At 46.3% G+C, this 24489-nt stretch overlaps 1 protein-coding gene across 7 annotated transcripts in view; it reads right to left on the bottom strand.

Moving 5' to 3' along the window:
- asxl2 (ASXL transcriptional regulator 2) overlaps positions 1-24489 on the bottom strand; it is a 360043-nt gene that overhangs the window by 186597 nt on the left and 148957 nt on the right. For 4 of the 7 annotated variants that reach the window (XM_038800064.1, XM_038800065.1, XM_038800067.1 and 1 more), the window contains one exon: positions 17121-17203. The exons of 2 other annotated variants lie outside the window; for them this stretch is intronic. In XM_038800064.1, coding sequence (XP_038655992.1) covers positions 17121-17203 — 83 coding nt within the window. Of the gene's footprint in view, positions 1-17120; positions 17287-24489 lie in introns of those variants that run through there. One more of the 7 variants, XM_038800063.1, reaches the window with a different exon arrangement.

Here is a 24489-nt window from a genome sequence, read left to right as displayed (position 1 = left end):
CAACGACCTAACTTTCCTAATCCTATTTTCCAGCATTTGGTCCATCGCCTGGTATGCCTTATGATCTCGAGTGCACATATAAATACATTTTAAAAGTTATAAATGTCTCCGCGTCCACTACCCTTTCAGGCAATGAGTTCCAGACTCCCACCACCCACTGGGTTAGAAGGTTTTTCTCACATCCCCTCTAAACCTCCTGCCTCTCACCTAAAATCTATGTCCCCTGGTCACTGATCCCTCCACCAAGGAAAAATTTCTTCTTGTCTATTCCATCCTTGAACCTCATACTTTTATACATCCCAGTCATGTCCCCACTCAATCTCCTCTGCTTCAAGGAAAACAATCCAAGTCTATTCAATCTCTCTTCGAATCATAGAATTTATAGGCCAGAAGGAGGCCATTTGGCCCATCGAGTCGGCACCGGCCGTTGGAAAGATTTTGATTTGATTTGATTTGATTTATTATTGTCACATGTATTAGTATACAACAAAAAGTATTGTTTCTTGCATGCTGTACAAACAATGCATACCGTACATAGGGAAGGAAGGAGAGACTGCAGAATATAATGTTACAGTTATAGCAAGGTGTAGAGAAAAGAGCAACTTAATACGAGGTAGGTCCATTCAAAAGTCTGATGGCATTGTTTGACATCCGACCACTACTGTGGTGTCATCAGCAAATTGGAAAATCGAGTTGGAGGGAAATTTAGCCACAAAGTCACAGGTGTATAAGGAGTATAGTCGGGGGCTGAGGACACATCCTTGTGGGGCACCGGTGTTGAGGATGATCGTGGAGGAGGTGTTGTTGCCTATCCTTACTGATTGTGGCCTGTGGGTTAGAAAGTTCACAGAGGGAGGAGCCGAGGCCAAGGCCACAGAGTTTGGAGATGAGTTTCATAGGAACAATGGTGTTGAAGGCTGAGCTGCAGTCGATAAATAGGGGTCTGACAGAGATGTCTTTGATATATAGGTGTTCCAGGGAGTGCAGGGCGATGGAGATGGCGTCTGTTGTGGACCTGTTGCAGCGGTAGGCGAACTGTAGTGGATCAAGGCAATCCGGGAGGCTGGAGTTGATTCGTGCCATGACTATCCTTTCGAAGTACCTCATGATGATGGATGTCAGAGCCACTGGACGATAGTCATTAAGGCAAGCTGCTTGACTTTCTTTTGATACAGGGATGATGGTCGTCTTCTTGAATCAGATAGGGACCTCAGATTGTTATAAAGAGAGGTTGAAGATGTCTGCAAATACCCCCGCCAGCTGATCCGCGCAAGACCTGAGTGCCTGTCCGGGTACCCCATCCGGGCCAGTGGCTTTCCAAGGGTTGACCTTCGAGAAGGCTGCTCTGACGTCTGCAATAGTGATCTCAGACACAAGTTCATCCAAGGCTTCTGGCGTGGAGGGCTTGCTCTCGCTGACCTCTTGTTCAAAGCGTGCATGGAATGTGTTGCACTCATCAGGGAGGGGTGCATTGGAGCCGTTGATTTTACATGCCTTCATCTTGTAGCCCGTTATGTCTTGCAGACCTTGCCATAGACAGCGGGGATCCTTGTGGCAAGCCTGGGACTCGAGCTTGGTCCAGTACTGTCTTTTGGCATCTTTGATGGATTTCCTTAGATCATATCTGACTTTCTTGTATAGGTCAGGGTCACCTGACTTGAACGCCTCAGACCTGAACTTCAGCAAGCAGTGGATATCCCTGTTCATCCAGGGTTTCCGGTTGGGAAACATGCAGATTTGTTTCTTTGGCACACAGTCTTCTACACACTTACTAATGAATTCAGTTACTGTCGTGGCATACTCGTTCAGGCTGGTCGCAGAGTTTTTAAATACTGACCAATCCACTTGACTCTAAGCAGTCCCGTAGGAGATCATCCGATTCCTCAGACCAACAACGCGCGACTTTCTTTGACAGATTCTCCCGCTTCAATTTTTGCTTATAGGCCGGGAGCAGGAGCACAGCCTTGTGGCCAGATTTGCCAAAGTGTGGGTGGGCGATAGAGCGGTAGGCATGTTTGATATTTGTGTAGCAATGGTCCAGTGGGCCTCTGGTGGCACAGGTGATATGTGAGTGGTAACTACACTATTGAGCTTGGCCTGATTGAAGTCCCCAGCTACAATGAACAAGGCCTCGAGATGTTTCATTTCAAGGCTATTTGTGGTGGTGAATATTTCATCCAGTGCGATTTTCACGTTTGCATGGGATGGGATGTAAACTGCCATCAGGATAACGGAGCTGAACTCCCGCGGAAGGTAGTAGGGGCTGTATTTTAGCATCAGGTATTCTAGGTCCAGGAGCAAAAACTCGCCAGTGTTGCTACATCTAGCCACCAGGTGGTGTTGATTAGGAGGCAGACCCCACCTCCTCTAGCCTTGCGTCAGGCCACCGAACGGTCCATACGGTGGATTGAGAAGCCCTCTGGTTGTAGGGCACAGTCCGGTGAAGCAGGAGTGAGCCATGTCTCCATGAAACAGAGCACACAGCAGAGTATCCTACATAAGCCCACACCTCCATCCTAGCCCCGTAACCCAGTAACTCCACCTAACCGTTGGAAAGTAAGGGGAAATTTAGTGTGGCCAATCCACCTCACCTGCACATCTTTGGACTGTGGGAGAAAACCGGAGCATCCGGCGGAAACCCACACAGACACAGGGAGAAAGTGCAAACTCCACATGGATGATCTCCCGAAGCCGGAATTGAACCCGGTCCCTGGAGCTGTGAGGCAGCATTGCGAACCATTGTGCCACCGCGCCGCCTAGAACTAAAACTCGTCACCCCAGGCAACATCCTGGTAAATCTCCTCTGCACCCTTTCCAGTACTATCACAGCCCTCCTACAATGTGGATTCTAGAACTACACATAATACTGTAGCTGTGGCCTAACTTGGATTTGATTTATTGTCACGTTACTGAGGTACAGTGAAAAGTATTGTTCTTTCAACAGTCCAGACAGATCATTCCATACATGAATAAACATAGAACAAACGATAAATACACAATGTAAATACATAGGCACAGACATCAGGTGAAGCATACGGAATATAGGACAATTCAGTAGAGAAGATGTGTGAAGAGATCAGTTCAGTCCATAAGAGGGTCATTCAGGAGTCTGATAACAGCGGATAGAAAGTTGTGTTTCAACTTGTTAGTGCATGTTCTCAGAATTTTGTATCTCCTGCCCGATGGAAGAGTTTGGAAGAGAGAATAACCCGGGTGGGAGGGGTCCCAAGGCAGCAGGAGGTGGAGACAGAGTCAGTGGATGGGAGGCGGGTTCACGTTCTGGACTAGGCTGTGTTCACAATTTTCTGTAGTTTCTTATGTCTCTGAACGGGCAGGGAGCATTCTGAAGGGGAGGGTGAACAGCCAGAAGTCATGATCCATATTGGTACTAACGACATTTGCAGGAAGAGTGATGGGTTCAGGGAGTTAGGTAGAAAGTTAAAAACAGGACCTCTAGGGTTGTAATACTTCCTGTGCCATGTGCCAGTGAGGTTAGAAATAGGAAGATAGTGCAACTAAATGCATGGCTAAACGGCTGGTGTAGGAGGGAGGGTTTCAGATATCTGGACCACTGGGATCTCTTCCGGGGCAGGTGGGACCTGTACAAGAAGAACGGGTCGCATCTAAACTGGAAGACCTTAAGTATCCTGGCTGCAAGGTTTGCTATTGTCACATGGGAGGGTTACTTGATTGAGCTCCAAACTTGGTTCCCCAAGTCCAAGGGTAGCAGAACGTACCTGGCACACAATTGGTTTAGCTATTCATCACCAGATCTTGCTGGATTACATTAAGCACTATTGGGCTCCTCTTCTCTGCCTAAACTCACTATTCCAAAATTATTCTGAAATGCAAATAAAGTCTAGCTTATTTTCTCCACTGCAAAGAATCAGCTCTAATGGACCTCACACTGCTGTACAAAGCTACTCACTACTCCAGAATTATTTGAGAGGGCTATGACAAAGTATCTGCTTGCAGACCTCACTTCAGCCGCTCCCATCTTCACCTTCACCTGTGTAATGTGTTCAAGGATGTTTTATCACTGGAATTATGGGCATTCATCTGCCTCTGTCCACTCAGTCAATTGTGCCTCAAGTTCAGTCCCTATTGCCCTAGCCCCAAATCTGTATACTTGTCTCATTTATCTCCTATTACCCCTCTCCAAGTTTGTCTTGTTCACGAGACCCATCTCCTTCTCTCTCAAACCAAATTCTCTGTCAACCAAACTTCCCTTGCTGGTCCTTGTACTACATGCATTCTTCCTTTTGCAGGCTAGCACTGTCACCCCTCTTCTCAGAAAATGTAAAGAATATAAGTGAAAAATTAATGTCTCACTTTAAAAAACACACACTTGCACTCATTTAATGGTGCCATTTGAGTACTTTAACTTGGGGTCACAACTTTTGAACAGCTACATCTTACCAATCTATGGAAACTGCAAGTGAAGTGGTGAATCTACAAATCTGAAATAAGCTGCATAATAAACATTAACAGAAGAATTTGGAAGATTCACAAAATTGCCTCATTTGGAATTTGAAATTAATGTGAGTAATCCTTCTCTTGTCCTTGGTCTTCAATTGCTTTATCTAATGCAACCTTTCCGTTCTCGAATTTCATCACTGTTACTATGGTCAGTGCTCCTTTAAACATTCCTGTCTGGTTTCTTCGGAGCTTAAAATGCCATCCTACATGGTTTCCTTGCATTTTATTGTACTGATTGCACCACGCTATGGTGCAATCAGATCCCTCCGTGGCAGTTTGGAGGATTTGAATTCATTTTTAAAATCTATAAATAAAAATGAAGCTGGTAATAATATTGAATTATCATTAAAATATAACTAGATCATGGCTAGCATGAAAGGTAATGCCAAAGTTTTTACAAAGATATGAATATTAAAAGGGTAAACAAAGGAAGACTGGTGGAGCCACTGAGACAACAAAAAGGAAATCTGCCACTGTCTTCACTGGAAAAGTGTTTGGTGCCAATGTGGGAGAAAAGGAGGATGCAGCCATAATATTGGAAAGGATAAAAATAGAAGAAGAGGAGATACTAAAAAGGTTGGAAGTTCTCAAAGTAGAACATCACCAGTCTAGATGGGGTGCACCCGAGGTGCTTTTCTGTATATAGGATGTGAGGGTTGCTGGAAAGGCTAGCATTCGTTGCCCATCCTTAATTGCTCTCAAGAAGGTGGTGGTGAGCTACTTTCTTGAATCATTACAATCCATGTAGTGTAGGTACCCCCAAAGCGGTGTTCAGGAGCGAGTTCCAGGACTATGGCCCAGCAACAATAAAGGAACAATGAGTTAGTTTCAAGTCAGTGTTCGGTGTGGCTTGGAGGGGAACATGCAGGTTGTGATGTACCCATGCATCTGTTGCCCTTGTCGTTCAAAGTAATAGAGGTGACAGATTTGGAAGGTGTAGTCGAAGCAGCCTTCACAAGTTGCTACCATGCATTTTGTAAATGGTACACAGTGTTGCCACTATGCATCCGAGGTGGAGGGAGGAAATATTTAAGGTGATGGATTGGGTACCAATCAAGCTGGCTGTTCTGTTGTGGATGATGTTGAGACACTTGAGTGCTGTTGGAGCACACTCAGCCCGGCAAATGGAGAACAACACAGCGCGCAGTGCTAGTTTGGAGCTCCTGAGGTGACATCAGAATTCAAAGGTGACGATACCTCATGCACCAAGGACTAGGGTTCAATCCTGGCTCACTGTGTGGAGTTTGCACATTCCCCCCGTGTCTGCGTGGGTCTCACCCCCACAACTCAAAGATGTGCAGGGTAGGTGGATGCCCTTAAATGGAAAAAAAAAGAAATTCAAATGTGACTTGGGGCAAGTGGAAGCTGCTATTGGGTGAGTATGGCTGGGTAAATATTTGCTATTTTTATTGCATATAGTTTGTAAGGTCTTTTTCGTGGTTTATAGTTTGTAAGAGTTATAATCTGCAGTAACAAGCACCAGCGAATAAGAGTCCTGGAGTAATTGATAATATTTTATAATAAGCATCTTCCAAAAGATTTAATTTAAAGGAGAAAGTCATGGCAGGAGCGCTTAAAGCCATGTTGCGTCTTACTGTGCTATGAGGGAAGCCGGGAACATTTCCAGTGTCTGGGACCAGCATATGTGCAGGAAGTGTCTCCAGCTGCAGATCCTGGAAGCCCGGGCTTCAGAGCTGGAGCAGCAGCTGGGGACATGTATAGAGAGGTGGTCACACCATCGGTTAAAATTTCACAAGTAAGAAGGGAATGGGTGTAACAAGGAAGTAACAAGGAAGTTAGACAAAGGAGAACCAGTGGACGTGATTTATTTAGATTTCCAGAAGGCCTTTGATAAGGTACCACATAGGAGACTGTTAAATAAGTTAAGAGCCCATGGTGTTCAGGGTAAGATCCTGGGATGGATAGAGGATTGGCTGACTGAGAAGGCAGAGAGTGGGGATAAAGGGGTCTTTTTCAGGATGGCAGCCGGTGACTAGTGGTGCACCTCAGGGATTGGTGCTGGGACCGCAACTTTTGACTATATAAACTAATGATTTGGAGGGAGGAACTGACGGCACGGTTGCTAAGTTTGCAGATGATACAAAGATCTGTAGAGGGGCAGGTAGTATTGAGGAAGCAGGCGGGCTTCAGAAGGACTTGGACAGGCTAGGAGAGTGGGCAAAGAAGTGGCAAATGGAATACAATGTGGAAAAGTGTAAGGTTATGCACTTTGGAAGGAGAAATAGAGGCATAGACTATTTTCTAAATGCGAAGATGCTTATGTCATGTGAGAGTACCTTTAAGAAATAGGTGCTTAAGACATTTACCTTTAAGAAATGGGTGTTTATCAGTGATGTCAGAGTGTGGGTGGAGCTGGGCTGTCTGTCAGCTTTTTACTTTAGTTTTAAGCTGTTTGCTGCAGGGTGTGTGTTAGTTTCGTTTTCAGTGTTGGAGCAGGTGTACTGTTGATCTCTCTGCCATGAAAAGACTATTTCTTGATCATTTGGTGAATTCAGAATTATAAATATTCTCAGTAGGGAATGTAAACCTAATGTGCTTCTGTGAAAAGATGTTTCTTTTGTCTCTGAATGTTCATTGGGAAGTTATTAAGGATTACTTCATGTTGTATTCTTTGGGGGGTTGTATTTGAATTGATGGTTGCTAAGATGTCTACTGTATGTTTTAAAAAGGTTAACATGAGTTCATAGAATAAACATTGTTTTGCTTTAAAAAATACTTTTCCATTTCTTCTGTACCACTGTAGAGTGGGCCGTGTGCTCCCCATACCACAATCTATTAAAAGTTGTGGGTCAGGGGGGAACTCCATGATACACTTTGGGGTTCTCTAAACCCTGGCCCATAACACTGAGAAAATCAGAAGCACAAACGGACTTGGGAGCCCTGTTCACGATTCTCTTAAGGTTAACGTGCAGGTTCAATTGGCAGTTAGGAAGGCAAATGCAATATTAGCATTCATGTCAAGAGGGCTAGAATACAAGACCAGGGATGTACTTATGAGGCTATATAAGGCTCTGGTCAGACCCCATTTGGAGTATTGTGATCAGTTTTGGCCCCGTATCTAAGGAAGGATGTGCTGGCCTTGGAAAGGGCCCAGAGGAGGTTCACAAGAATGATCCCTGGAATGAAGAGCTTGTCGTATGATAAACGGCTGAGGACTCTGGGTCTGTACTCGGTGGAGTTTAGAAGGATGAGAGGAGATCTTACTGAAACTTACAGGATACTGCGTGGCCTGGATAGAGTGGACATGGAGAGAATGATTCCACTTGTAGGAAAAACTAGAACCAGAGGACACTGTCTCAGGCTAAAGGGACGATCCTTTAAAACAGAGATGAGGAGGAATTTCTGCAGCCAGATGGTGGTGAATCTGTGGAACTCTTTGCCGCAGAAGGCTGTGGAGGCCAAATCACTGAGTGTCTTTAAAACAGAGATAGAATCAGGCGCCTGCTGAACGTGATAATGTCCCCCACTGGGGAGAGAACGCCAGAGGTGATCATCTCCCTAGACGCAGAAAAGGCCTTCGACAGAATCAAATGGAAATACCTCAGAGGTACTGGAGAGGTTCGGGCTTGGAACAGGATTCACCTCCTGGGTAAAACTCCTATACAACGCTCCCATGACGAGTGTACGAACAAACAACACCAACTCCCGATACTCGGGCTACAAACACAACATGAGCAAAAGTGAGATCTTCCCGGTATACCCACAATGTAGGTGGGGCAGCACTAACGGGGCTGCCGGTTAAACAAGCCCGACACAAATTCCGCTACCTGGGGAACCAAATAGCCCATGACTGGAAAGGGATCCACAAATGGAACCTCATCAGTCTGACAGAGGAAATAAAAAAGGACCTGCAAAGATGGAACACACTCCCACTCTCCCTCGCGGGGAGAGTCCAGACAATCAAAATGAATGTGCTGCCCAGGTACCTCTTCCTGGTCAGATCCATCCCGATCTACATCCCTAATGCCTTTTCCAAAGGGGGGGGGGAAGAGAGAGAGAGAGAGAGAGAGAGATGCTTGGATCCCAAAGAAGGTCTTACAAAAAACAAAATCAAGGGGAGGGTTAGCCCTCCCAAACCTACAATTCTACCACTAGGCGGCGACGGCCGAGCGACTCAGGGGATGGATCAAGGAGCCAGAAGCCAAGTGGATGCGCACGGAAGAGGCCTCCTGGAAGGAGACCTCCCTCTGGGCCCTCGCCACGGCGGCACTCCCATCCCACCCAAAAAACACTCCAGCAGCCCAGTGGCGATAGCCACCCTCCAGTCCTGGAACCAACTACGGCAGCAATTTGGCCTGACCAAAATGTCGGACAAAGCTCCCATCTGTAACAACCATATGTTCACACCAGCACTGACTGACGCCACCTTCAAAAGGTGGAGGCAGGACGGGGGGACACTGACAGTCAGGGACCTATACACGGACGGCAGGGTTGAGACACTGGATGAACTGATGGAGAAATTCCAGCTGGACAGGGGGAAAGAGCTAAGGTACCTGCAACTGAAAAACTTCTTACGAAAGGAGACAAGGACTTACCCACAACCGCCACGACAGACATTACTGGAAGAGTTACTGGACGCAGGCATATTAGATAAAGCAAACTATAGCGACATATATGACGGACTGGTAGAAAGGGCCGACACCGTACTAGACGCAACAAGAATGAAATGGGAGGAGGACCTGGGGATCAAGATAGGATGGGGACTCTGGAGCGAAGCACTGATAAGGGTCAACTCCACCTCCCCCTGTGCAAGGCTCAGCCTGACGCAACTAAAAGTGGTAGATAGAGCCCACTTAACAAGAACCCTTATGGGTAGGTTCTTCCCGGAGTGGAGGATAGATGTGAACGGTGCCAAGGAGGCCCGGCCAACCACGCCCACATGTTCTGGTCTTGCCCCAGACTTGTGGAGTACTGGACTGCCTTTTTCGAGGCAATGTCCAAAGTGGTGGGGTGAGGGTGGAGCCACGCCCAAAAGTGGCAGTCTTTGGGGTTTCAGACCAGCCAGATCTATTCCTGGGGAGGAGGGCAGACGCCCTTGCCTTTGCCTCCCTGATCGCCCGCCGTAGAATCCTGTTCGGCTGGTGGTCAGCAACATCACTTAAAGCTGCAGACTGGCTGTCCAACCTCTCGGAATCTCTCCAAATGGAGAAAATTTAATTCGCCATTCGAGGGTCAGACAACGGCTTCTGCAGAACGTGGGAGCCATTCACCCAATTGTTCCTGGACTTGTTTGTGGTCAACAAACAAGCAGAAGAATAGCCAGGTAGCCAGGAACCAGGGGAAAGCAGCCAAAGCATGAGAGGGCAAGATAGAACAGGAAGGGGGGGGGGGGGGGGGGGGGTCGGGACAACTTAATTTAAGAGGAAGGAAAGGCGAACCACGGGGGGGGGGGTGCAAGAGGAGGGTCGAGACAGGGAACAATAGAGGCGAGCCATGGAAACATTAAGCAACTTGACATCCACGGGAACAGAGAAAAAGGAGAATACAGGCGGAAGACCGGGGGCGGGGGGGGGGGGGGGGCAGCTGAAGCGGCAGTGTACACGAATAGACAACGGCGGCAAAATCAGTCCGGGAGAAGAAGTGAGAGGCAACACCGGCGCCAGACTCATTCGAGGATTGCCCTCTGGAATTGTCTCGCCGGCACAAACAGATGCCTACATATATCATATCCTGTACATAACGGGGCAAATATACTCTGTTCAAAGATCCAATAAAAAACATTAATAAAAAAAACAAAGATAGATAGGTTTTTGATCAATAAGGGGATTAGGGGTTATGGGGAGAGGCAGGAGAATAGGGATGAGAAAAATATCAGCCATGATTGAATGGGGGTGCAGACTCGATGGGCCAAGTGTCTTAATTCTGTTTCTATGTCTTATAGTCTTATGGGTGATCACCAGGCAGAGCAAGAGGACTAGGCACACAATGCAGGAATCTCCTGTGACTATACCTCTGAAAAACAGATAAACAGTTTTTGGATAATGTTGAAGGGAATGGACAGTATCTTAGCCAACAGCTTTGCGTCCACATTGAGGAGCGAGATCGGCCTGTAAGACCCACACTGGAGGTGGTCCTTATCCCGCTTCAGAATCAGTGCAATTATTGCCCTAGACATCGTCGGGGGCAAAGCCACCCCCCCCCCCATTCAGGGTCCTCACTAACAACGGGCACAGCAGGTCTGAGAACTTCATATAAAACTCCACTGGAAACCCATCAGGTTCCGGTGCTTTCCCTGTCTGCATGCTCCCCAGCGCTTCAATCAGCTCCTCCAATTCGATTGGGGCCCCTAGCCCCTCAACCCGCTCCTCCTCCACTCTTGGGAACTCCAGTTGGCCAGAAAGCGGTCCATCCCGTCCCCCTCCCTAGGGGGCACCGACCGGTACAGCTCCTCGTAGAAGGACCTGAACACCCCATTAATGTACCTAGCACCCCGCACCAGGTTCCCTCCTACATCCCTAACTCCCCCTATCTCTCTCGCTGCCTCCCGCTTCCAGAGCTGGTGGGCCAGCATCCGACTTGCCTTCTCCCCGTACTCGTATACCGCTCCCTGTGCCCTCCTCCACTGCGCCTCCGCCTTCCGGGTGGTCAGTATATCGAACTCCACTTGGAGACTACAACGCTTCCTCAAAAGCCCCTCGTCCGGGACATCCGCGTACCTCCTGTCCACCCTTACCATTTCTTCCACCAACCTCTCCCTCTCAGCCCTCTCCCCCCCCTTTCCCTGTGCACCCGAATAGATATCAGCTCCCCCTCTAACCACCGCCTTCAACGCTTCCCAGACCACCCCAACTTGCACCTCCCCATGATCATTAGCTTCCAAATACCCCTCTATGCACCTACGGACCCACCCACATACTTCCTCCTTTGACAGAAGTCCCACATCTAGCCTCCACAGCGGACATTGATCCTTCCCCACCCCCAGCTCCAGGTCCACCAAATGCAGAGCGTGGTCCGATATGACTATCGCCGAATACTCCGCCCCCACCACTCTCGGGATAAGCGCCCTGCTGAGTACGAAAAAATCAATCCGGGAATAAGCCTTGTGGACATGGGAGAAAAAGGAGAACTCCCTACCTCCCGGCCTCAAAAACCTCCAAGGATCTACCCCTCCTATCTGATCCATAAACCCCATCAGCACTGTGGTTGCCGCAGGCCTCTTGCCCGTCTTAGACCTCGAACGATCTAGAGCTGGGTCCAGCACCGTATTAAAATCCCCTCCCAAAATCAAGCCCCCCGACTCCACGTCCGGAATCCGACTCAACATTCGCCGCATGAAACCTGCATCGTCCCAATTGGGGGCGTACACATTAACCAGAACCACCGCTCCCCTTGAAGCCTACCACTCACCATTACGTATCTGCCACAACTATCCACCACCACACTCAACGCCACAAACGACAAGCTCTTACCAACTAAAATTGCCACCCCTCGATTCTTCGCACACCTGCCCAACCTCTTCTCAGCCTCACCTGGTCCGCCACCTTAAGGTGCATCTCCTGGAGCATGGCTATGTCCGCACCCAGCCCCTTCAAGTGCGCCAAGACCCGGGACCGCTTCACCGGCCCATTCAGCCCCCTCACGTTCCATGTGACCAGCCGAATCGGGGGAGTCCTCCCCCGCCCTCTCCGCCAGTCAGCCATGACTCTCCCTCGGCTCACCACGTGCCCACAAAACCCCCCAGGCCCGTTCCCCACAGTGGCAGACCCTCCTCCCAACTCCCCCCATCGCTAGCAGTTCCCCTTCAGCCCCTCCAGCAGCAACCCGGTACCTCCCCCCTATTCCCCCCCTCCCCCCCCCTAGCTAGGGCCCCCCCTAGCTGCGTAATCCCTTCCATCGTACTTCCGTAAGTCAGCCGACTCCTGCTGACCCCGGCTGCTCCCGCCACTCCAATGACCCTCCCCAGTGCAACACAACCACCACTCCCCCCACCCAGTGCCGGTCCCGCCCACTGTTCCTCCAGCGCGGGAAGAAAGCCCGCGCTTCCATCTCAGACCTCGCCCCCCCGACCCAACACGCAGGAAAAAGCAGGGTGCGTGACCCAGCGGGCCCACGAACAGCTCCCCAGCCCTCCAGCAGTGAAAAAACAAGAAAGCACCAATATGAATAAATAAGAGCCCCAAAAACGCGAAAAAGCAAAAAAAAAGGCAAAAAGACATTAACAACCACAAAAACGAAAGGATACCACGGAGGACATAAGAACATAAGAACTAGGAGCAGGAGTAGGCCATCTGGCCCCTCGAGCCTGCTCCGCCATTCAATGAGATCATGGCTGATCTTTTGTGGACTCAGCTCCACTTTCCGGCCCGAACACCATAGCCCTTAATCCCTTTATTCTTCAAAAAACTATCTATCTTTACCTTAAAAACATGTAATGAAGGAGCCTCAACTGCTTCACTGGGCAAGGAATTCCATAGATTCACAACCCTTTGGGTGAAGAGGTTCCTCCTAAACTCAGTCCTAAATCTACTTCCCCTTATTTTGAGGCTATGTCCCCTAGTTCTGCTGTCACCCGCCAGTGGAAACAACCTGCCCGCATCTATCCTATCTATTCCCTTCATAATTTTAAATGTTTCTATAAGATTCCCCCTCATCCTTCTAAATTCCAACGAGTACAGTTCCAACGAGGACAAAGCCTCCGGACTATGTAGATCAGTCCCCAGCCCCCCCAGTTCTCAGTTCGAGTCCAACCTCTCTGCCTGGACGAAAGCCCAGGCATCCTCCGGGGAATCGAAGTCGAGCTGCCGGTCTTTGTAAGTGACCCAGAGGCGTGCCGGCTGTAACAAGCCAAACTTCACCCCCTTCTTGTGAAGCACTGCCTTCGTCCGATTAAAACCAGCCCTTCTCTTTGCCACCTCCGCACTCCAGTCCTGGTAAATCCGAATCTCTGCATTCTCCCACTTGCTGCTCCACTCCTTCTTTTGCCCATCTCAGCACACACTCACGGTCAACGAAGCGGTGAAAACGGACCAGCATCGCCCTGGGCGGCTCATTTGGATTGGGCTTCCTCGTCAGCACTCGATGGGCACCCTCCAGTTCCAAGGGCCCCTGGAATGACTCCGCGCCCATGAGCGAGCTCAATATCACCGCCACATAGGCCCCCAAGCCCGAACCGTCCAGCCCCTCCGGGAGGCCCAGGATCCGCAAGTTCTTCCGACGGGAGCGATTCTCCATCTCCTCCAGCCTCGCCTTCCATTTCTTGTGGAGCGCCTCGTGCGACTCCACCTTCACTGCCAGGCCTAGGATTTTGTCCTCGCTCTCCGAGGCCTTTTGCCGTAGCTCCTGGATCTCAACACCCAGGGCCGACTGAGTCGCCATGAGCTTGTCCAGCGAGGCCTTAAAAAGCTCAGCCTTCAGCTTTCTGATCAGCGCTGAAGCAGCTCCTGCTGCTCCTGCGCCCACTGCTGCCACGCTGCGGGCTCCCCGCCCGCCGCCATCTTGTTTCTCCTGCCTCGCACCTTTCTCTGCTCCAAAGCCGATTTTTTAACCGCTCCGCTCCTGGTCCAATCCATCCACCGGCAGAAGAGCACAGTGGATACGTTCCCACACCGGGAAACGTCCAGCCAGCACCACAACGGGCCCTTAAAAGAGCCCAAAAGACCGAAAATACCGAACGTGCGGCTTAGTTCCGCATCATCGCAACCGGAAGTCTATCTACCATCAATCTCAATTGTTCGTTTTGTATTTTTCCCTCTATTGATGATGATTGTTCTACGTTCCTCCCTTTCTATTACCTCTGCATACCATGTTACTATTGGGATGGCATTTGTGTTCTCCACTGTGAAACTGAAGCAAAATATTGATTTAGTGCCTCTGTCATTTCTGTGTTCCCCAATATTAACTCCCTGGTCTCTTCCTCCAAGGGACCAACATTCACTTTAGCTACTCTCTTCCCTTTCATATACTTATCATCATTGGGAATACGTTGTGTGTATTGTATCTTCAAGTGTTACATTGCACTAAAAATTATAATATTTCATTAGAATTATTCACTTTTTAAACAAACACCCAAAGGAGTCAATATAGAAATAACAATGACAAAGCATTTAAAAACTCCTCTCTTAACTCATCTCACCAGAGTGTGATGTGCAAGTATATAGCACTGAGCATATCAGGAAGAGATTCCAGAGTTAATTGCTGAGATGAGAAATGGACACCAAGAGGTAGAAAAAGAATGTGCAGAGTGAGGAGTTAAGGAGGCAGGTCTTTAGCTTTAGAAAGCAAAAGCAAATGAGATACGGCAGAGTGGTTAAGCGAGAGAGTTCCAGAAAGTACGGTCAGAGTGGCTAGAACAGTTGATTTTGTTGCAATTAAGACATATAATAAGCATCCAGAACACAGGAGTGAAAGCAGAGACATGGGGATGAAGAGAGTGACTGAAGTAGGATGGGTGAGGCCATTTGAAGGCCAGGACAAAGATCTGCAAGTTAATTTTTGATGAAGCAGGGTGGCAGTGGAGCCTGATGCCGCAAGGCCTTGAATGGTTAACAATTGAACAATGGCACTGAATGAGCTGTGGTTTGTTAAAGGTAGAAGGAAGTGAGAGGAAAAAAACCTCAAGCTGTCAAATGCAATGGGTGAGGTCTTCCAGCTGTTCACGCCAGTGAGATCTTTCGGTCGTGTTGATGGCGCAGCCTCCCATGCGTTTCCCAGCGGCATGGGGTGGGTTAAATCCCATTTACAGCAGGCAGGACCAGAAGATTCTGCCGCTGGCCAATGGCAGTCCACCTCCCGCTGCTGAGAAACATGCCGTGGGGAGGCCAGAGTTTAGAGTTTTCGAAGCAGCAGGATAAGGACAGACACCTATGATACTTTGATAATGATGATGTGGAGATGCCGGCGTTGGACTGGGGTGAGCACAGTAAGAAGTCTTACAACACCAGGTTAAAGTCCAACAGGTTTGTTTCAAACACGAGCTTTCGGAGCACGGCTCCTTCTTCAGGTCTTTGTCCTGGCCTTCATTCACCTGAAGAAGGAGCCGTGCTCCGAAAGCTCGTGTTTGAAACAAACCTGTTGGACTTTAACCTGGTGTTGTAAGACTTCTTACTTTGATAATGACAAGTGGTGGTCATATTCACAGGCTGATGTGGGAAAATAAATTCAACTAGGGATCAGAGCACAATGCTGAGGCTACTCACCACTGGACTTAGTCATGTCAAATACAGTTATGGGAAGGAGTCCTGATGAGGTACCAATAGCTGAAAAGGGTGGCTTAAGTTTTACCTTCATTGAACTGGAGGAAATTTTGTTTAATCTAAATCATAATGTTGGAAAAACAACTGAATAGGTGAGCAAAAACAGTGCAATCATGAAAGAAGATGGAAAGGTAAATCTGTGTGCCATCAGCATACAAAAGGAACCAATCCCATGCTTCCAGATGATCTCACTGGGATAAGCAGAGAGACAATGGGCTTGATTTTTTGGGCTCGTTCGACGTGCATGCAAATCCCGTTATGGCCGCTAACTCTCACGAGAATACCATAACAGGATTTGCCCTAGCGGGATCTCTGAATGAGATGTTCCCCTTTTTATTTAAAATATTTTAAATATTTTAAAATATCATTCAACATGCCGTACCTTCCAGCCCCATGTGATGTTCCGCCCGGTGACATCACATTATGTCGGCGCGATTCACTAGTTATTCAAAATCGAAAACCAGTCATGGTGACCATGACGTTAGTGCCCTGAGGCCCCGGGATTGATGGCCAAGGCTGGGCATCAGAGAGGGTGCAGTAGCAGGGGGCAAACCCTTCTCCATTGGGGGATGGGGGTCTTCCCCTTATGTGTGGTGGGGAGGGGGGTGCGCGCTTAAGAATTAGGAGGGTGAGTGCCTCTCTTACCTCCGTGGTGGAGGGTGTCACCTCAGGGTTGTGGGGTTTTCTCCATGGCCATGGGGTGGGGGGTGGGAGATTGGGGCACCCTTTAAAGATGGCACTCTGATTCCTGTGTAACTGGGCTTGCCGGTTCCATGAGGTCTTGCCAGAGGGACGATGCAAACCACGTCCACTGATTTTTTCTTACAAAGTGTCAGAAGATCCGGTCATAAAACCTGGCTCTGTTTCTGGGTGAAACACACCGGCTTTCAATAAGACACTTTGCCATTTGTTTTTCGTAAAATGAATGCCCAATGAAGAGAAAGGGCAAAGGATGGATCCTTGGATTGCACTGTTGGTTACCACTGGATAAATCTATGGAGGATATGTAGCATCCAATTTTTGCAAAGGTTATTATGAATGAAACCAGAAGAAAGCTGTAGAATGATTCTGAGTTGCTGAGGAGAAATATTTGTGGAGGGCAGAATGGTCAACAATGTTAAAGGCAATTAATAAATTACGACAGATAATGAGGGACAGCAAGCTGCAATCACAGTCAAAGAGGATGTTATTTGTGGCTTAAACAGAGCAGAAAGCCAATTGCTGGGTCTCAAACAGGGAGAGGGCATGTGGTTGTGGGGCAACATGTTCTGGGATGTGTAAATTTCACCTGCACTTGAGAAATGTATACTTTTTTTCTCATCTGAAATGCATGTATGTAATTACATAGGTCTGCAAATAAGTAAACAAAAGGGCTTTATTCTGTTTTATAGAGACTGTCATTTACAAAGAGACTGTAAAAGCACTCACCTGATCTCCTTGAGTCCTTCACGCTGGATGACTTGTAGGATCTCCTTGTGGCTCATTGGTGTGTTTGGGTACTTCTCCAGTACCTGATAAAGATGTACAGCAATGTCAGCTTCAAATGTGTATTCCTGGGTGGTAACCACACTTACAGGGCGTATCCAGTACATATCTAAATAATCCAAAAGCTAACTGTGAAATATTCTGCTTTGTTTAACATGATAAGATTTTTTAAACTCATTACATTATTAAACCATAAAACATGATTAAGATATGGTAGTCAACAGAGACAATGATATTACAAATGTGACATTATAAAGATTAAAATGTTTTTATAAACTGCCTTTCAAACAAATTTATCAAGAGAAAATCCAAACTTATCAGAGGTGTCCATTTCCGCTTAATGAAATAAGACTGCATTGTTTATACTGGATATGAAACATAAAAGAGCTCTGGCAGACTAAGATAGCACAATATATTCATTTTAAGTGAAAGTTCATTTTAGCAGAAATGAGAAAAACTGCAAACACAGTAACACAATAAGTTCACTCGACAATTTTGATGATAGATAATGCTAGTTACCTACCATGGATATCAACTCCCTTATTCTTTGATAGAATCTCAAAGATCACAGAATCAAAATTTGCCTTCACCCATTAGGCAAGTCAAGTTGTGCGTCAATGAAACTGACTACTTATCTCAAGAATGTGAATTTTCACGTTTGTAGTCCAAAGTCCAGTAAAGAGTGCTTTGCAATCCACTCCTAATACAACACACGCCCTTTGTCCCCACAACGACAAGGAAAATATCTAACAAATGAGCAGATTTGTAAGTCATGCCAGGGAAGAATCTGCTGGGGCATAGAGAAGCCTGATGGCTTCCCCCCTGCACCCCCCCCCCCCCCCCCCCCCCCCCCCCCCCCCCCCACCCAACAGTTAGAAAGAATGTTGTTCAGCCTAAGATTCTTTCCTGGGATGTTTCCTATTTAAATTCAATTATTTCTTTGGATTTTTTGATGAATTTGAACTCAAGATCTTTTTAAACTTGAAAGAATCAAACATGAACATTCCTGTGGTAGGATAGTGTCCCATGGAAAAAGCAATCGCTTTGAAATATGTGCTGACCTCACATTTCTGAAAGCTATTCAGAATTGAAAGATAATGAAAAGTATATTGGCTATCAGTCAATTACAATGATTCATAAAAATGGACACAGATCCTGAAGTAAGGGGCTGACAAGAATCAGGGACCAAATGCAAGTTGCCTGGAAAAAGCCTTAAATTGTCAATACTGAAAGCTAAAAGAAAAAAATATATTGCCAGTGATTTTTAAAAACTAAAATGTATCTCAAATTATCGGACTGCAATCGAAATAAAACAAACTTTTTCAGACATAATAAGGAAAATAAAAATAAAACTTTCAAAAGTAAAATTCCTGTCTGCTGCTGACGACAGAAGATGAAGAATCAAGTGCGTTATTCATAGAAAGAGATCTGATATATTTGTGTGGAGTTGGATCATTTGAGCAGAATGACATCGCAAGGTGAAAATTGCTTAAAAGATAGCAATTCTCCTTCTTGAAGGCCAGCAAATCATAATTGTACATATGGATTGAACAAACAAAGATGATCTTTTCTTATATCAACTGTAAAACTCTTACGTGAAAGGACAGTCATATTTTATCCTTCTTGGTGCAGGCACTGACATAGGCAGCATAAATCTAAAATTTAATAACTCACTGAAATGCTACAATCACTTTTTTTCAGATATCGTGTTTGCACTTGGTATCTGAGGATAAGGCGAAAGACCGCAGGGAGGGCAGCTATTAAGCAGACCAAGGCACAGTGGCTGTCCTGAGGAGAAGGCAGTTAGAACAGAATAGAAATGTGTTGGTAAAAGGAGACTTTATAATTTGGGGGATAGATAGTGTCCTTGCAGCCAAGAATGAGAAGGTGTGTTGCCCGTCCAATGTTCCAGGTATGGGATACTTCACGGCAACCAGAGAAGAACTTGGAAAGGGAGGGAGTAAATTCACTTGTTGTGGTTCATGTTACAACAAACAATATTGGTAGAAACAGGAAGGAATTTCTGCTGGAAGATTATCAGTAGTTAAACTCTAAATTAATAGCAGGGCCTCCAGGGTAACAATCTCTGGATCGTTTCCCAATCAGGAGAATTAACTTGTGGCTAAAGGACTGGTGTGGGAAAGAAGAATTCTTGTTAATGGGGTACTGGTACCAGTTCTGAAACAAGAAGGAGCTGTAACAATTGGATGGACTCCACCTGAACAAGATGTGACCCGCTTCCTAGTGGACAGGGTAAATAAAGATGTAATGAAGTCTTTATATGAGTAAGATGTGAGACAGACCTACAAAAAACAAAAGCAAGCTAAATGTAAACAAAACAGGGCAAAACTAGCCTATAATGAGTGAATTTGTGTCAGGACTTTCAACTCCATGAGGTTACGGTCTTGTCCGTCCTGCTACAAAATTCACCAAGCTCCTTGTGGATTCATAACTAATAAGCTCAAAAGCAGAAGGTCGCAGATATTCATCCACCCCACCACCCAGCAGAAACACGTCAACTATCATGCCCGTCATAAGTATCCACAATCCAAAATTCTGCCCGATAAAGCAGTCACACTAATAGGTATAGTTTACAGATTACATAACAGTGGAAGGGAGATATATGGAAACACATTAAGGAATTAAGTAAACCACATATATTAACAATCATGGTGGATTTCAATTATCCTAATATTAATTGGACAGGAGAGGTTAACAAAGAAGATAAGAGAATGGGGTTCCTTATAGCTCACTGCCACCATGATGCCAAACAGTCAACTGTATAATCTTCCACTGTCTGGAACTTAAGTAGGTGCTTGTATTTATGACGGGTATTTACCCTTTAACATTCTGATAACATTCCAAGATTAGTAGGTACGTACAGGACACCTTTCTAACCCAACATGTTAAACGCCCAACAAGGGAAAATTTGTTATTGTATCGAGTCATGGGGAATGAACTACAGCAGGTAAGAGAAGTAAACATAGGGGAATATCGTGGTAATAGTGGCCATTATGTAATATACTTTAACATAATGATAGAGAAGGACATAAGTATGGCAAAAAAAAGTTAATAAATTGGAGAAAGGTTTTGAGGGGCTGAGAATAGAACTTGGGAAAATGAAATAGACAATAACATTGGCAAAAAACAATGTAGACCAAGAATGGAAAATATTTAAAATAGTATTCCAGAGTGCAGGAAAAATATATTCCACTGAAAGAAAAGGACAAGTTAAACACGAGTGAAACTCCATGAATGAATAAAAACATAAGGAAACAACTTAGGAAAGAGTCATGCATTTCTCTGTTGTCTTTGTATTTAACGTATCGTGAGACAAAATGCAGAAAGAGTAAGAGAGAAGTAAATAAACACAATGATGGAGGAAAAGAGGAACTATGAAATTAAATTATCAAGAAACATAAAACAAAATAGTAAATTTTTTTAGATAGAAAACCCCACCAAGCCTGCTCCATAAAATACAATACTGAATAGCGAACATGGATTTCAAAATGGAAAATATTGTTGTTCAATGAACATTACAAATTTTTTGAGCATGAAGCAGAGATATTAAACTATAATTATGACAGCGATGTAATTTATCTGGATTACCGAACGGCCTTTAATGAGATGCCCCTAATAAACTAATGAATAAGGTCAGAAAATGTGGGGTCAGGGACAAGTGGCAGAATGGATTGCTGGTTGGCTTCAAGACAGAAGCGGGGAGTGGGGGTTATTCAGAATGGAAGGTGGGAAACTATGGGCGCAATTCTCCGCACTCACGACGGTGCGGAGAATAGCGTGGCTCGTAAAATTTTACGGCCACGCTCGTCAGACGCCCTCCCGCTATTCTCCCCCCCCCCCCCCCCCACGTCCGACTCCCGATACGAATCGCTGCCGCCGTTTTTTTACGGCCAGCAGCGATTCTCAGCTGTCCGATGGGCCGAGTTCCCAGCCCTTTACGGCTGTTTTTACGAACGGCAAACACACCTGGTCTGGCCGTTCGTAAAAACGGCCGTAAAGTCCCGATTTTTAAAACCATGGCACCGATTGGCACGGCAGTACCACGGCCGTGCCAAGGGTGCCATGGGCCCGCGATCGGTAGGTACCGATCGCGGGCAGCGGGTCCGATGCCCGCGCACTCTTTGTCCCTCCGCCGCCCCGCTGTATCACTTCCCGGCCCGCGCATGCGCGGGTTTCGCGCAAATGCGCGATGACGTCACCCGCGCATGCGCGGGTTGGAGTCTTCCAATCCGCGCTGCGCGGCTGACGTCATATGACGCGTCAGCCGGCGCAAACTCTGGCAAGCGGGCTTAACGAAATTCGTTAAGCCCGCGATGCCGGAGTTTACGGCGGCGGCATGCTAGCCCCGACCGGGTACCAGAATCGGTTCCCGGTCGGGGAGGGGGGGCTGGCGTCAAACCCGCCCGGATTTGATGCCAGCCTTACGATTTCTCCCCCTCTGGGAGAATCGCGCCATATGTTCCACAATGGTTATAGAAACATAAAAAATAGGAGCAGGAGGAGGCCATTCGGCCCTTTGAGTCTGCTCTGTCATTCATTATGATCATGGCTGATCATCCAACTCAATAGCCTAATCCCGCTTTCCCCCCTTTGTACTCTTTCGCCCAAAGTGCTATATCTAACTGCTTCTTGGAAACATACAATGTTTTGGCCTCAACTACTTCCTGTGGTGAGGAATGCCACAGGCTCATCACTCTCGGAGTGAAGACATTTCTCCTCATCTCTATCCTAAATTGTCCACCCCGTAGCCTAAAAATAATAATAATCTTTATCGTCACAAGTAGGCTTACATTAACACTTCAATGAAGTTACTGTGAAAAGCCCCTAGTCGCCACGTTCTGGCGCCTGTTTGGGTCACAGAGGGAGAATTCAGAACGTCCAAATAACCTAACAGCACGTCTTTCAGGACTTGTGGGAGAAAACCAGAACACCCGGTGGAAACTCACGCAGACACGGGAAGAACGTGCAGACTCCACACAGACAGTGACCCAAGCCAGGAATGAAATCTGGAACCCTGCAGCTGTGAAGCAACAGTGCTACCACTGTGCTACCGTGCTGTCCTCAGACTTGACCCCTGGTTCTGGACACACCCACCATCGGGGACATCCTTCCTGCATCTACCCTGTCTCATAGTTAGAATTTTACTGGTTTCTATGAGATCCCCCCTCCAGTGAATACAATCCAAACCAATTCAATCTCTCCTCATACGTCAGTCCCGCCATCTAACAAATCAGTCTGATAAACCTTTACTGCACTCCCGCTAGAGCGAGAACATCCTTCTTCAGAGGAGGAGACCAAAATTGCACACAGTATTCCAGATGTGGCCTCATCAAGCCCTGTGTATATTGCAATAAGACATCCCTACCCCTGTACTCGAATCCTCTCACAATTAAGGCCAGCAGACCATTTGCCTTCTTTATGCCTGCTGTACCTGCATGCTTGCTTACCGTCAGCAACTGGTGTACGAGGACACCCCAGGTCTCGTTGCACAGTCCCCTCTCTTAATTTATGACCATTCAGATAATAGTCTGCCTTCTCGGTTTTGCTACCAAAGTGGATAACTTCGCATTTATCCAAATCATATTGCATTTGTCATTCATTTGCCAACTCACTCAACTTGTCCAAATCACACTGAAGGATTTCTGTATCCTCCTCACACAGCTCACCCTCCCTCCCAACTTTGTGTCTCTGCAAGTTTGGAGATATTACATTTTGTTCCCTCATCTAAATCATTAATATATATTGTGAATAGCTGAGGTTCTAGCACCAATCCCTGCGGTACCCCTCTAGTCATTGCCTGCCACTCTGAAGAAGACTCTACTCTTTATTCCTACTCTTTCTTTCCTGTCTGTCAACCAGTTTTCTATAAATCTCAATACACTACCCTCAATCTCATGCACTTTAATTTTGCACACTTTTCCCTTATGTGGAACCTTTTTGAAAGCCTTCTGAAAGTCCAAATAAACCACTCCAAATGGCTCCCCCTCATCAACTCAACTTGTTACATTCTCAAAGAATTCCAGAAGATTTGTCAAGCATGATTTCTCCTTCATAAATCCATGCTGACTCTGTTCAATCCTGCCACGGTTTTCGAAGTGCTCTGCTATAAAATCCTTGATAATGGATTCTGGAATTTTCCCCACTACCGACATCAGGCTCACTGGTCTAGAATTCCCTGTTTTCTCTCGACCTCCCTTTTTATATAATGGGGTTACATTGGCCACCCTCCAATCTGGAGGAACTGTTCCAGAGTCTATAGGATCCTGGAAGATGACCACCAATGCATCCACTATTTCTCGAGCCATTTCCTTAAGCACTCTGGGATGTAGATTATCAGACCCTGAGGATTTACTAGCCTTCAATCCCATAAATTTCCCCAACACCATTTCTCTACTAATATTGACTTGGAAATATATCCCCGTTCCTTCACTGTCGCTGGGCAACATTGTGGAACTCCCTCCCTAACAGCACAGTGGGTGAACCTACACCTCAAGGACTGTAGCAATTCAAGAAGGCAACTCATCACCACCTTCTGAAGGGCAACAAGGGATAAACAATAAATGCTGGCCTAATCAGCGACACCCATATCTAGTAAATTATTTTTTTTATGAATTACGTATTTAGTTGCTCAGCCATTTCTTGGTCCCCTACTATACTTTCCCGCTTCTGACTGTAAGGGACCTACATTTGTCTTCACCAATCTTTTTTTCTTTAAGTACCTACAGAAACTTTTACAGTCAGTTTTTATGTTTTCTATTCTCTCGTATTTTACTTTTGCCTTCTTAATCAGTTAGTGCTGGGTCCACTGCAGTTCAAAATTTACATTAACCATTTAGACTTTAGAATCCAAAATAAAATTTCTAAATTAGCGGATCACCTGAAATTAAAGGGGAAAACAGTCAATACCAAGGAGGACAAGCAATTAGAGGAGGACATTAATAAACTTACAGAATGGGCAAATAATTGCCAAATGAAGTTCAACACAGATAAATGTGAGGGAGTACATTTTGGTAGGATAATAGGGAGGTCACTTATTACCTAGAAAGTAAAAAGGGATCTCAGAATGCAAATAAACCAATCACTAAAATTTACACCACAGGTTAGTAAAGCTATCAAAAGAAACAAAGTAAGCACGCAACTTTATTTCTGGAAGGCAAGAATTGAAAATATGCTTGAAGTTCTGCTAAATCTGTATCAGGCCTTTTTTGAACCACACTTCGAGTACTATGTAGCTCTGATCGTCATATAATAAAAAGGATATAGAGATACTTGAGAAGGTGCCAGAAGATTT

Source organism: Scyliorhinus canicula, chromosome 6 (assembly GCF_902713615.1).
Source record: "Scyliorhinus canicula chromosome 6, sScyCan1.1, whole genome shotgun sequence".
Taxonomy (NCBI): Eukaryota; Metazoa; Chordata; class Chondrichthyes; order Carcharhiniformes; family Scyliorhinidae; genus Scyliorhinus; species Scyliorhinus canicula.
The sequence above is the reverse complement of the archived record's forward strand: the minus strand, read 5'-3'. Positions and strand labels throughout refer to the sequence as shown.